The sequence below is a fragment of the Micropterus salmoides genome, unplaced genomic scaffold (genome assembly GCF_014851395.1).
Source record: "Micropterus salmoides isolate LMB-PRFRI ecotype aquatic unplaced genomic scaffold, ASM1485139v1 Ms_hic_scaffold_9, whole genome shotgun sequence".
NCBI classification, from domain to species: Eukaryota; Metazoa; Chordata; class Actinopteri; order Centrarchiformes; family Centrarchidae; genus Micropterus; species Micropterus salmoides.
Window position 1 is genome coordinate 36,233,634 of NW_024044681.1, and position 13,984 is coordinate 36,247,617.

Below are 13,984 nucleotides of genomic sequence, written 5' to 3' on the forward strand. Positions count from 1 at the left end.
AACACGAGAAACTTATATATATAATTACTTAAATACCAAGAGCTGAAAGAGGAGCTAGAAAAGATGTGGAGAGTAAGAGCAACAGTGGGACCAGTGGTAACCAGAGCACTGGGGGCTGTGACCCCCGAACTGGGAGAGTGGCTACAGCAGATTCCAGGTAAAACATCAGAGGTCTCTGTTCAGAAGAGTGCAGTCCTAGGAACAGCTAAGATACTGTGCAGAACACTCAAACTCCCAGGCCTCTGGTAGAGGACCCAAGCTTGAGGATGACACATACCACCCCGCAAGGGGTGAGAGGGGGATTGTTTTTATATATATATATAATTTTATTTTTTATAGTTTCTGTTTTACTGGCCCCCACAATACACTTTAATGTTTATTAGTACTCTACAATTTATTACAAATCAGACATTGTAAAAAACTGACTCTTATTGATATATTTTGTTGTACTTTTGTTCAAAGTACTATTTGTAACAATAGAAAAGTTTCTTTTTATATTGCATTATGTCATGGTATCTTGGTATAGTCTCAACATAGCAAAATTTTAGGGAGAATTTTTGTTTATGTCATGTGTTTTCTTTGTTGACCAGATGAGAATGGTTTGAAGAAGGTTCAGCCTTAAGGGGAACCAATTATTGCTTCTCAACTAAAAGGTGGTACAGTGAGGTGAATAGAAGAAGATGACCTAAGAGTACGGGTGGGTGTATTAATATGAAGGAGGTCAGTGAGGTACCGAGGAGCGAGGTTATGAATGGCCTTGAAGGTCAGGAGCAGAGTGTTGAAATCAATGCGGTATTTAGCTGGGAGCCAATGAAGCTGCTGAAGGACAGGAGTAATATGATTAATAGAAGGGGTTCTGGTGATGATACGGGCAGAAGAGTTCTGAACCAGTTGAAGTTTCTGTATGGATTTGAGAGGAAGACCAACGAGAAGAGAATCAATGCGGGATGTGAGCAGTATGTGAACGAGAATGGCTGTACTAGTGGGTGAGAGAGACGGTCGGAGGCGAGTAAATGGAAGTATGTAGACCGAGTGATATTATTAATTTGAGCTTGAAATGAAAGTGTGCTGTCGAGGATCACACCCAGACTCTTGACCTGAGGGGAGAGGGAAACTGTGGAGTTGTCAATGGTAAGAGAAAAAGGAAGTTTTTCCTTGCCTCATTCGCCTAGTGCTTGCTCTTGGTGGGAACTGTTGGGCTTCTGTAAATAGCATCATAGAGTACGGTCTAGACCTCCTCTCTTATGAAAAGCACTGTGAGATAACTGTTGTTGTGATTTGGTGCTATATAAATAAAACTGAATAGAAAAATTGAAAAACTGTCAGATTTAGTCAAAGTGGATTTGGTGCCAATGAGGAGAACCTCGGGTTTTGTCACTGTTAAGTTTGAGGAAGTTGCAAGAGAACCAGGATTTGATTTCCGAGAGATGTGGTAGGTTTGGTGGACAGGTAGAGCTGGATGTCATCTGCATGACAGTGGAAATGAATGTTAAATTTACGAAAGATATGGCCAAGAGGAAGCAGATAGAGGATGAACAGAAGGGGCCCCAAGGCAGAGCCCTGGGGGACACCGGTAGTGACAGGGGGATAGCTCTGATTTGAAATGTTTGAGTTGTGCGGCCAGAGATATATGATTTACACCAGTCCAAGGGAGTGTCAGTGAAACCAATAGAGACTAATCTCTCAAGGAGGATGTTATGAGAGATGGTGTCAAAGGCTGCACTCAGATCAAGGAGGATGAGAATAGTTAGTAGTCCGGAATCAGCTGTCATGAGAAGATCATTGGTGATTTTTACTGTTTCTGTTCTATGGCAGGGACGGAAACCAGATTGGAATTGTTCATAGAGGTTATTGTTAGACATGTGTGAATGGACCTGAGATGCAACTGAAATAAGACAGAAGTTGTTGAAATTGTTGGGATCTGCACCAGGATTCTTAAGTATAGGAGTTATTGCAGCTGATTTTAGTGACGAGGGAACAATACCAGAGGTGAGAGAAGAATGTATAATGGTAGTTATTTGGGAAGAGAGAGACGGTAAGCAGGTTTTTACTAAGACGGTTGAAGAGGGTCAAGCTGACAAGTAGTTGATTTTCGAATGTCTAATAATAACCCTAACCCATTTCAGCAACAGAGGGAAGCGAGAAACTTTAAAATATAAGTATGTATGCTGTAGAAAGAGCATCCTTGAAGTGGAGAATGTGGTTTTTTATACATTTCTTGGTGCACGAGTCCACTTTTCTTGTAAAGGCGTTCCAGGCCGTACCTTTTACCTTGAGCTGGCATAGTTCTGATGTAAACCATGGGGCAGAATGGGTGAATGAAACAGTCTGGGTTTTTAAAGGAGCCAGAGAATTTAAAATGTTTTGTAGGCCATCGTTGTAATGAAAAACCAGATCATCAGTGTTGGAAAAACAGTTTATACTGGGGAGGCAGTCAGTTTCAGTAGAGAGAGTGTTTAAATTAATGTCCTTAATATTTCTGAATGAAATGACACGGGGCAGTTTTATTTTGGACATTGTGAGGTTGACATTAAAAGAAGGGACCTGTACCGAGATGGTTTAAGAACCTGCAAGTACTAATGTCCAATAAACAAACAACATCAAACTTAAGGCAAGGCTTTAGGACCAATTCAAAAAAAGGAATGGTCAGAGGCCAGGATATAGTGACTTTTAGTCTCTACTATGGGTGAAGCCCCAAAAACATAGAATACTACATCTCCCATAATGCAACTAAATGGTGTCCTGTGTTTCCCATTAATTAACAAGACCATGTCGGCCCACCATAGTCTAATTTGCTCCGCCGTAGTTTCAAAATGAATTGAAAATATTTAACTCTCATAACATAATAAAGTCTTTCTTTACAAAGACAAGTGTTGCAGTATGAGAGGCTCTGAAGTCTGCATGTTACACGATACGAGAACCACATACAACATAATTTATCAAATTGGGTCGGACTTTTAGCACGAGGATACACATGTGACAAAGTCCGGTTTTCAAAATAAGGTGTCTATACAGTATGGAAATAACAAGATCAATTGGATTATATTCACAGAAAGTTTATAACATATTACATGTGTTCATTAAAAGTTTTTAAAAAAACCAACAATAAAATGTTAGGGAAATATATTAAAAATTAAAATATTAAATAAAATTGTTGACTTTTGTTGCTGTTTCATCACCATTTATACTGTAGCTATACAATGGGTTTACAATCAAATAGTTCCCTAGAGTACAACATTGTTTACAAGAGCGCAAAGTTCGTCATAGTTGGCTTTTTAATTTTGCACCAAGTAAATGCATTTAACTTTAAAATGTACAAAATTTTCTTCCGGGAGGGCATGCCCCTGGACACCCCAAGAAGTTCCAAGGTCCACCCAGCATAGTCTCTTAAAATCCTGTGGGAAACACTGAGTGTCTTTCATTAGACCCACCCTGCCTCCTAAATGCCCACTTCTTTCAAAATCTGCACCTCCAGTTTGTAACTTATTGTATAAAGACATTATACACCTGTTGTCACATGCTTTTATTATGTTGATGTTGATGATGAAGTTTGTAGAGGAAATTTTGATCCGACAAAAAATGTTGCAATTAGCCCCTAGTTGGCGCTATTCCAAAAAAATCACATTGACTTACATGTATTTTGTATCTCCACAACCACAACTCAGATTGATACCAAATTTTGGTGCAATTCGGCCAAAAGGTGTCGCTATAATGGAAGCTCAAATACCGTCAGAAAATGGGATTTTCAACCAATTTGTCCTTATAACTACGCGCCACTAAATTGCACATTTATAAACCTTATTACTACGTGTTTGGGGGATGCTACTGATTCCGACAGTATAGGATACGCCTCTGTGCGATGATGTTTTCATTTCGCTAAATCGCGAAAAATGGAAAACCTATTTTAATTAACCCCTCCAAAGCCGCAAGTCCGATCGCCACGAAACTTGGCACAGACCATCTCTGGGCCGAGCCGAAGAAAGTTTGTAGAGGGAATTTTGATCCGCCAAAAAACATCCAAATTACAGGCCAACTAATTTTAGCGCAAACGCTAAAAACAGGATGTCCTGTAACATCTTTGCAATGGCAATCTACGCCAAACTCGGGGAACTTATCTGGCACACCCTCCCAAGGGGCTTTGTGAAATCTTGCGTCAATCGGCCTTTAGGTGGCGCTATTAATTGGAAATCCATTTTATTTCATTATTATTATTATTATTATATTCAAACAATGTCAGACACTTTAGTTTTCTCTGGACCCCTGCCAAATCTGACCAGTGATGACATGTATAGCAGCATGTCGTCATTCCGCCGCTGGTTGTCGTTGTCGAGGTGGTGTCCAGCAAACGATGTGGGCTTTGTAGATCATTGGCAGACTTTCTGGGGAAGACCGGGTCTGATTCGGAGAGACGGCATTAATCCCACTTTGGAAGGAGCAGCTCTCATTTCTAGAAATCTGGACAAGTTTATTAGTGGACCAAATCCATGACAACCCAGAGTTGAGACCAGGAAGCAGAGTCGTAGAGGAGGCACAGGTCGAGAAAAAGGAAGTTTTTCCTTGCCTCTGTCGCCTAGTGCTTGCTCTTGGTGGGAATTGTTGGGCTTCTGTAAATAACATCATAGAGTACGGTCTAGACCTGCTCTTTTATGAAAAGCGCTCTGAAAACAAATAACTGTTGTTGTGATTTGGCGCTATATAAATAAAATTGAATTGAATTGAATATTCAGCTTTTGGGCTGATTCATGCTTTGCTGCTGTTACTGCCGCTACTGTCTGAAATAAATTTCTCCACCTCAGCCTGCTTTACTTATGCACTTAAATGGCTTCAGTGGACAACTTAGTCATACAGAAGTATTTCTTCGGTCCAGATATATCGGAAGTTGTGAGTGGCTGATCCACTGTCAGAGACTCACCTCCTCCACTGGACAGGCAAACTCAGCATTTTGTATAGAAACACTCTTCTCCCACTTGTCCGCCATGTGGTTGACCTCCTCCAGCTTTTGCTCACAGCTCTTCTGTGTGTTTAGTAGCGTCACTTCATAGAACTCCTGGATATCTGTGGAAATATAGATATTACATGACTCAGGTGCTGGTAACTTCTTCACAGACAACACAGTTAACTTTCACATTTCTACCAAGTTAACCTAAATCAATGCTGAAACAGTTGTACGATACATACAATATACAAAACATATTCCATCAAATAATGGATCTGAGATTCTTACAGTTCAATATCAATATCTCGGCTTAAGGTTAGGTTCTATACATTCACATACCACAACAAAATGTGCATATTCAAGTTTGCTTGTGAAAGCATTCTTTGTGAAAGCAGATGAGATCCTTACACAAATATAATTTATATATTTATGCAAAAATGTATACAAAAACAACTACTGAAACGTTTATACAATTACAAATAAACTGCTGTTCCAGTGGTTAAAAAAGGCAATTTCAAGAGCCCTTGTGTTGAGCCAGCAATAGTGTTCATCTGCATTGTTCTTAATCTCAGCTAATAAAACCCACCCTCATCTCACACTGTGCGCACATCATTCTTACAACTGTACCCTGATCAATTCAGAAATAAGAAAGGACTTACTGAATGAACCTTCCAACACCTAATGTGTGCTTGTATTCATATGACCAAGTGTTCCTTGTACTCAACATGCCTTTAGGATGGAAGGGAACCAATGTTAACACGGATAAGACGGATAAGGACACAGATAAGGACTCCCCAGTGACTTAACCTACAGAGCATTGTAAGAATGTTTTTGTACATTACAAGTTGGGATGGTCAGACCACAAGTGTAGAGGCCAGATTTTCTGACTTATTACTGTATAAAGTGAAAATAAAAATCAAACATAATATTAAAGCTGCAAGCAGAGTTGGGCGGGCCCTCGCACTTGTACCGCGTTGGTGAGGGAGGCGGCCGCGTTGCATATGATGGAGCTCTACCAGTGCGGCTGTGAATTTGCTACGCGCTTCGGACACTGCAAATTACATAAGGTGTTATATGTCACTTCATTTGTCCCCTTTGTGGCGCTACATAGCACTTGGTGCTATGACTATAAATTAATATTAGTGTGTAGATGTGTTCAGGGCGGGACTATTGATACTATTGTATATTTTAGTTACTGTTGCCTTTCTGTCATGTTGAACCAGTCTGTCCATTCTCCTCTGACCTCTGACATGAACAACGCATTTTCGTCCACACAACTGCCGCTCACTGGATATTTTCTCTTTTTTGGACCATTCGCTGTAAACCCTAGAGATGGTTGTGCATGAAAATCCCAGTAGATCAGCAGTTTCTGAAATACTCAGACCAGCCTGTCTGGCACCAACAACCATGCCACATTCAAAGTCACTTAAATCCCCTTTCTTCCCCATTCTGATGCTCGGTTTGAATTTCTGCTGTCTTGACCACATCTACATGCCTAAATGCATTGAGTTGCTGCCATGTGTTCGGCTGATTAGCTATTTGTGTTAACAAGCAATAGAACAGGTGTACCTAATAAAAGAGTGTATAAGGGTCAATGACATATAAGGATTTTCAACAGGCCAATTTTAAAATAAAAAAAATGAAAATATTTATTGCCGTTGTTCAAAAATTAAGAATTCTGTGTACGCATAAATTAATGTTGTTTTTTCAAATTAAATTATTTTAGTGTTTTTTTCATCTACATTACAAAATGTCATGTGGTGTGACCATAATTTATTTTAAAATTAATTAATTTACATAAAAATAAATAAACAGTTTTTACAAGTTCTCAGTAATACAGTATAAAGGTTTAGATACAATGTATTTGCTTTTCTTTTGGGTTTTTGTAAATAATGATCTCCTATTTTTGTTCTCTCTTTTGTTCCCCTCTTAAATGTAGTTAATTGATACATTTTCTCTGTAAATCGCATAAAACTGAAATTTAAAAAAATACCATTCACTTGAAAATACTGTATCAGTAATTAATATTTCAGTCACAGGAATGAGATCTTTTATTTTGAATTTAATACAGTTATTGTTATTATTGGTCGCACCACATGAGTGGTCGCTCCAAATGACATGAAGACCGCATATCATTAAAAAAATATATTTAAAGAGATCAATAAACAAAAATTTCTATACCAAAAATATTTTTATCAGATGTTGTTAAAATTTAACAGAATTTTTGTTAACACAAATATTTCAAAAGTTTTTGATGAGAATCACATTGCACACATTTATTTTAGTGCAGTATACATTCAGGGCTTTATTTTGAACAAACATATAACTTGACTAGAATAGATTTAATCTAATTTCATTAACTGCAGGCATGTGGTGTTAACTGCAAGTATGTTTTTCTCATTTATTGGGTGTGTCAGAGGTGTTACCCAATCAGCAGCCACATTTAAAAGACAGTGAAGCCCAGTGGCTGGCATCCACAAGAGGATGTTCAAGGCACCACCATTTCCATTGAAATAAATGCTGTGCTACATTTTGTTGGGGCTAAAGTTAGCTTCAAACTGAAAATAACTCTACATTTACTTGATTTCACAGGGGAATCGAATGTGGTTCTCCTGTGTGAAAGTCCTGGGTTTGACACAGACAACATGGCATGGGTCGTAAAGCACCATGATAAATCGACCTAAATGGCAGTTTCTCTGGTGAGGACGGGCTGCTACACCAACATGTTGACAAAAAAATGCATTTCCTCCTAGGAAATGGAAACACACACAAGAGCAACATGTTGCTTCATTTAGTTTTAGAGACAACATTTTTTGCTCCTTTTAGCGACTTGCTGCAGGGTCAGAATTAACATGCTGTCCATGGCGACCAGTTTTTCTTTACATGGCAGTGGCAATTGGTAAAACAGTTATAAGTAATTAAATATAACTAATATTGCATAGTTACCAAAGTGAAATTACAAGCTCTAAATTAATATATTTTTTTGCATTTTTCTCACGATATTGTACAAAGACAAAAAAATAAACAAATATTGGTAGAAACAACTTTATATTATTATTTTTTCTTAGGTCATACCACATGATATCCAAAAGTGGCAACTACATACCAGCTGTTAAAATTTAATAATTTTTCCAGATTTGAGAAAGAGTTACAAACCTACTTGCTGTTTCAGTGGGTCCTTTGCAAATTGGTATATTATTCAACTTCCTGTCTTCTAATGGATTTCAACATAAAAGTCCCAAAGTGGTCGTTTGTTGATGGTCGCACCACATGATATTTCATAAAATGGACATCACTGAACCAAGTTTGCTTGCGTATTATTATGGAAATATAAATACTGATGCTTTGCAATTTTGTAGAGGACTACAAAACACTTTGGAAATCATGCCAAATTTTGAACAGATTTAAAGTAATTAACATCCCTAAAAATTCCTAGAAAGAGGAAATACATTAAACTACATCAATTATATATATATATATATATTTATATAGATGTGTGTCAGACTCTCTGTGGTACAAACCACTAGTTGTAAGTTGTCACTAGACAGAATAAAGTTATGCAGTAGAAATAGGTTTTGACTTTTCAAGATATAAAGAATTATAATGAAAAAAAATGTACTAAAGAAAGATCAAACTGGACACCCATTAGCAACACTCTCCTCCGTGTCAATTTGACAAGCCCCCTCTCAACACTGCATTAAATTCCACAACCATCAAAATAATCAGCTATGATTATTAACAGCTATTCCTAAACTGAGCTATATGGGGAAAAAGTTAGTAACCATAGTTTCAGTTTCAAAAATACAGCGGCAGAAAGATATTAAGAGTAACTCACAGTGCAGTAAAACCTCCCTGCTCCCAGACATGTTGCAGTGCTGCTATCCTGTGAAACAGTGTGCTGTGAGAGGACCAGATGTCTGGTGGCAAGTTAGCAGCAAGCCTAATCCTCCGAGATAGAGGCTGCCTGTTCCCTTCAATGCAGACAATGACCTTAAACCCCGCATAGCTGATTTCTAATTCAGCTCTTATATGGATAATATGCGTTACACAGCCAGCTGCCCATTCCAATGTTCCCTTAATGAACAAAGCTCCACTTCTCCCATCAACAAATGAAGTGTTTCAACAACTCATCAACAACCAGGCATCCAATTCTCCACTCTTGTCTATCTAACTTCTACGTAGCCTGCTTGTGTTGAAACCGCATGGACAATTATACTCCCTCTACAGGTAAATTTGAGTAAGCAGGCTGTAAATTTTGTACTTACTGTTAAATCCAAAGAAGAATAAGTTAGACAGGAAGAGATGTTATTGGTTGTTTATCAGTTTATAAGTTATCCATGAAGCCCAGACAAGTCACTGCTATCCTCGTGTGTACTTTCTTTTATATGGCACCGTTTGTTATTTTTACAATATTTAAGTTTTTATGTCCATATCAGATTTGTTTTGATTTTGTGAAATATAACTAACTTTCATCTAATGGTAGCATGCATTTATTTGATTATAGCATGCTGATTAGCAGAAACAGCTAAAACTTACCTTCAGTACTTGTTTTTAAGTAAATGATACATATAGTATAGATAATACTTGCCTTGGTTAAAAAGTTGAGGACAAATCTACTTTACATACCAATGCTAATTTCTGTACTGTCCTCTTACTTACCTGTAAATAACTTTAGACCTAATCTCATACAGCAGGGGTGCAAACTTGTCACCTTTCTGCAAATTTATGTGATTCGTATAGATCAAGTGAGTTTTTGAAAGGGGGGAGTGAGGGGGGTTCTGCCTGCCTAATTTACTTTTGCGTCGAACCTATGCGTAGCCATAGAACTGTGATTGATTGGCTTGGTAGCATGGCATTTCTATCCCCACCAGAAGTGCTCTGAGCCTGCGTATCTGTGTGTGTGTGTCCCATCTTACCGAAGCGGTAAGATAGAAGAAAAATAGAGAAAAGATTTGGGTTTGGGTTTGGCTAAGTCATTTGGCTATATCGGATGCCATTTTCACCTTTTGGTGAACCAACCAATCAGCCTGGATGGGGCGGGACATTTAAAAACAGTTTGACAAGCTACAGCAAAACGAGTGTCGACACGTTTTCAGATTTTTGGTATCGACTTGGTACCGAAGTATCAGTTCTCGTGACATCCCTAATCTAATCCAATGTGTCCATCTAATCCAAACATTTAGAGAGATTAGTACTAGTCCTATGTAAATTCTTTCAGTACAGCTCCATAGGAAGGAGAACATGTCTCGTGGCTTAAATGTAATAACGGACTCTGTGCACCAGTAACTAACCCCGTTTCTTGTGTGCATATATTTTATTTGTTACTTTAAGCTGCTAATTACACTGAACAAAATTATAGACGCAACACTTTTGTTTTTGCCCCCATTCATCATGAGCTGAACTCAAAGATCTGTTGGGCCTCACAGTCTGGTAGAACAAAGACTGGGCCTTCTGAAATCATACGAGCCTGGCCATCATCGCCATTCCCAGTTGGTCACAGGACTGTAAGGAGGTAAACAAACTCTGCCTTTCTGCAACTGCACCAGCAGCCACAGGAGGTATTTACTTTCAGCGCTTTCTTTGTTCCTGAAAACAGACTTCACTCGCCGGATGAGCAACTCTGTTTTCTTCTTTCTTTTTACCTCTATTATTTTTCTTTGTGTTACCAACACAATTTTGGATCCCTAAAGAAACTGTTATACACAAGATAACGTTTCGTGCCTGCAGAAGAAGACGGATAAACTCTGTGCTTAACTGAGAAAAGATCCCCTCCGTGTTCTACCTTCTCAACCTACGTCAACTTCACAGATTCCTGTTGCTGCCACCGATGAATCAGCTGTGCCCTTGAAACTCCTGTCAGAACCGAGCCGAGAGAATACTCCGCTGGATTTCCTAAAAGGACTGATGCATCTACTCGCTACCAAAGCGACACGTAAGAGGCTTTAGTATGTGTGGGCAGCAGATACGTAGTTCTTAACTTTGTTATTGTAACTTACTTGTACAAGCTTCATGTGGTGAGTTTCTGTTAAGAAACCCCAAGGGATATTTAGAGACCTTTGTTTGTGTCCAGTACCACTCGCTGGGCCGTGACTGCTTTGTTCCTATTACTGTGTGAAAACATAAGTATTTTTATTAAGCCACGGAACACGGTTGCTGAATGCAAGTTCACTACCGTCCCTCTCATTGATAAAGTTGTAGCTGAGTGTTTTCAACAGTAATAAGGATTTTTGGTGTTTGCTTCTGTTGTCTGAGAACAGATACAATTGCACATTCTAGCTAATCCAAAGCCAGTAACTTTGCTTAGAATAGTTAATAGTGATTTACTTGCTAAAGTTATTGATCATTGATCTATGCTTGAGTTGAATAATTCCTATTATAATTTTAAGAAGTTGTTGCCTTTTATTATTTGTGTATAATGTTGTAGTAAGAGTTGGTTACCACAGCCAGTGTACGGATTCACCCTTCTCTGTTTGCCATCAATAGGTGGACAAACCCCATTTTAAACTGTTCATACTTGGCTCATATTTGGTTATTGGTCCCTGATCCCAGGGTGGTGGCCCGTATTTATTAATTATAATTAACAATTTTGAATATTAATAATTAATATAATAAATATTAATATTTCTAGAATATCTTTGATATTCAGATAATAACCAAACCCGACCATACGTTGACAAAACCCCCAACAGATCTAAGACTTTCTATATGTACACAAATTTCACAATTTGTGTACATATAAATGCGAAGTACGGGGAGCCAGGGGGAGCTAAGCTCCCCTAATTAAGACATCAGCTTCCCTAAAAGCATGATTTGTGATATTTTGGGGGGTCTCTAAAATATTGATAGCATGCTTTATTGCAAAATAATTTCTATATTTCATCATGGATCCATGCGTAAATTCAGGAGCGTCAGACTTCATCCAGCCAGAGAGAACGTTCACTGGCCGTCCACATGCGGGCCAGTCACTCCGCGATCTCCTGTCCCTAATCCGCCCCACTCCCTCTCCGGTATGGGTTGTGTCGCTAGTATGGCTGATACGCTGTAAACGGTTCCTGATCGTTCCGTCTGGTTGGATATTACGCATGATCCATGCAGTACTGCAGCTGAGGGCTCCCTGCAGCGCCACGATAATAATGATAATAATATTAATAATTATATTTTTATTATTATAATAATAAGACAAACATGCCTGATACTTTCATAGTCAGCTCCGGCCTACATGCTTGCAGCTATTAATGATTCAGCAGTAAGAATCAGTCTGCCCCCCGTACTAGGTGAGAGTGAAAAAAGAAAGTGAGCTCCCCCGAAAGCCACTGCATACACAACTATTTCTCTCAAATATTGTTCACAAATCTGTCAAAATCTGTGTTAGTGAGCACGTCTCCTTTGCCGAGATAATCCATCCACCTCATAGGTCTGGCATATCAAGATGCTGATCAGACAGCACGGGGATTGCGCAGGTGTGCCTTAGGCTGGGCACAATAAAAGGCCACTCAAAAATGTGCTGGGATACTTCAAAAAAAGTCCAAAGGCTACTGCTGCCTTGAAAGAGAAACAAAGCCAGCAGAATGTTGTAGAGCACAAACTCATACAAGACGTTGCTACTCGTTGGAACTCTACATGTGAAATGCTTTACCGACTGGTGGAGCAACATGGCCAGTGTCAGCTGTTTTGTCAAACCTCAGCGTCACAAAGAAAGGAGATCGCACCATGGACCTGACAACATACCAGTGGAAGCTGGCACAGGAGACAGCAGAAGTACTGGGGCCATTAATCACGCTCACAGAACTGCTATCATAGGAGGCAATCTTGTCGTCGTCTACAACAGTGCCAATGCTCTTCAACCTGAAGAAACATCACCTGTCACTGGAGGAGGATGACAGCCTTGTCATCAGAAACGAAGAGGACTCTCATCATGGAGATCGACAGCAGATGGCAACTGTTAAGTTTAGAGTCCAGCAGAATCTACTTCTTTTCTTCAGCACCAGACATTCCTTGAGAAAGACGGGCCTCATCTACATTGAGGTTAGACTTATACTTTATATTGAAATTATTAAATTAAATTAAAATTATTAGGGCCCGAGCATGAAACATGTGAGGTCCCTGTTGGAGCTGAAGGAATTATTAGGGCCCAAGCATGAAACGTGCGAGGTCCCTATTGAAACTGAAGGGATTTTTTTTTCTTTCTTTCTTTTTTATGCAAAGTAACCTCAATTTTGGGGGCCTAAATATACTTGAAAACTTACCAAACTTTGCAAATAATTCAGGCAGGGCGAAAAATTTCATATTCTAAAGTGCTGCCCCAGGACAAGTTTCACCTACATGCACAAAATTTCTGTGGTACGTGTATCATGTACAAACGTACAAAAAAGCCTCTTGGAGCCATTGCCTAACCCAACAGGAAGTCGGCCATTTTAGATTTAATGGTCATTTTTGCCGATTTACACACTTTGTACTTTAACAAACTCCTCCTAGGGATTTAGTCCAATCGGCTTCAAATTTTCGCTGTGCACTCTAAACCCATTGACAATTAAAAGTTGTACAAATGGTTATTACAAGTCGACCAGTTTGCCCGTGGCGTATTGTCAAACATCGATGATTCGCCATGAAACAGAAAGTTGTTAATATACATGCTCACATCTGCAGGAAGTTTGTGTAACTTGACTGTATATGATCAAATCTGTACCAGATTTTACACATTTGATCAGAGTCCCGCCCTGAACACGTGTACAAACCAACATTCCATAGTCATAGCGCCACCTGCTGGCAACTGGAAGTGACCTTAAATGAAGCAGCCCCCGCAGCACGGTTTACCTACATATACGAAATTTCTGTGGCACATGTATCATGTCCAGATGTACCAAAAAGCCTCTTGGAACGATGCCCTAACCCAACAGCAAGTCGGCCATTTTGAATTTTATGGTCATTTGATGATTGAATGATGATTTACACACTCCGTACTTTAATGAACTCTGACCGACTTTCGATTTTTGCTGAAAAGTGGACTGGCATCCAAAATCAATGATTCGCCATAAAACAGGAAGTTCT

The 13,984-nt window shown here is 39.1% G+C and overlaps 1 protein-coding gene across 5 annotated transcripts in view; it reads right to left on the minus strand.

Moving 5' to 3' along the window:
• Window positions 1–13,984, minus strand: part of dlg2 (discs, large homolog 2 (Drosophila)) — a 268,496-nt gene that overhangs the window by 184,007 nt on the left and 70,505 nt on the right. For all 5 annotated transcript variants that reach the window (XM_038708585.1, XM_038708584.1, XM_038708583.1 and 2 more), the window contains exon 3: window positions 4,913–5,055. In XM_038708585.1, the coding sequence (XP_038564513.1) occupies window positions 4,913–5,055 (143 nt within the window). The remainder of the gene's footprint in view (window positions 1–4,912; window positions 5,056–13,984) is intronic.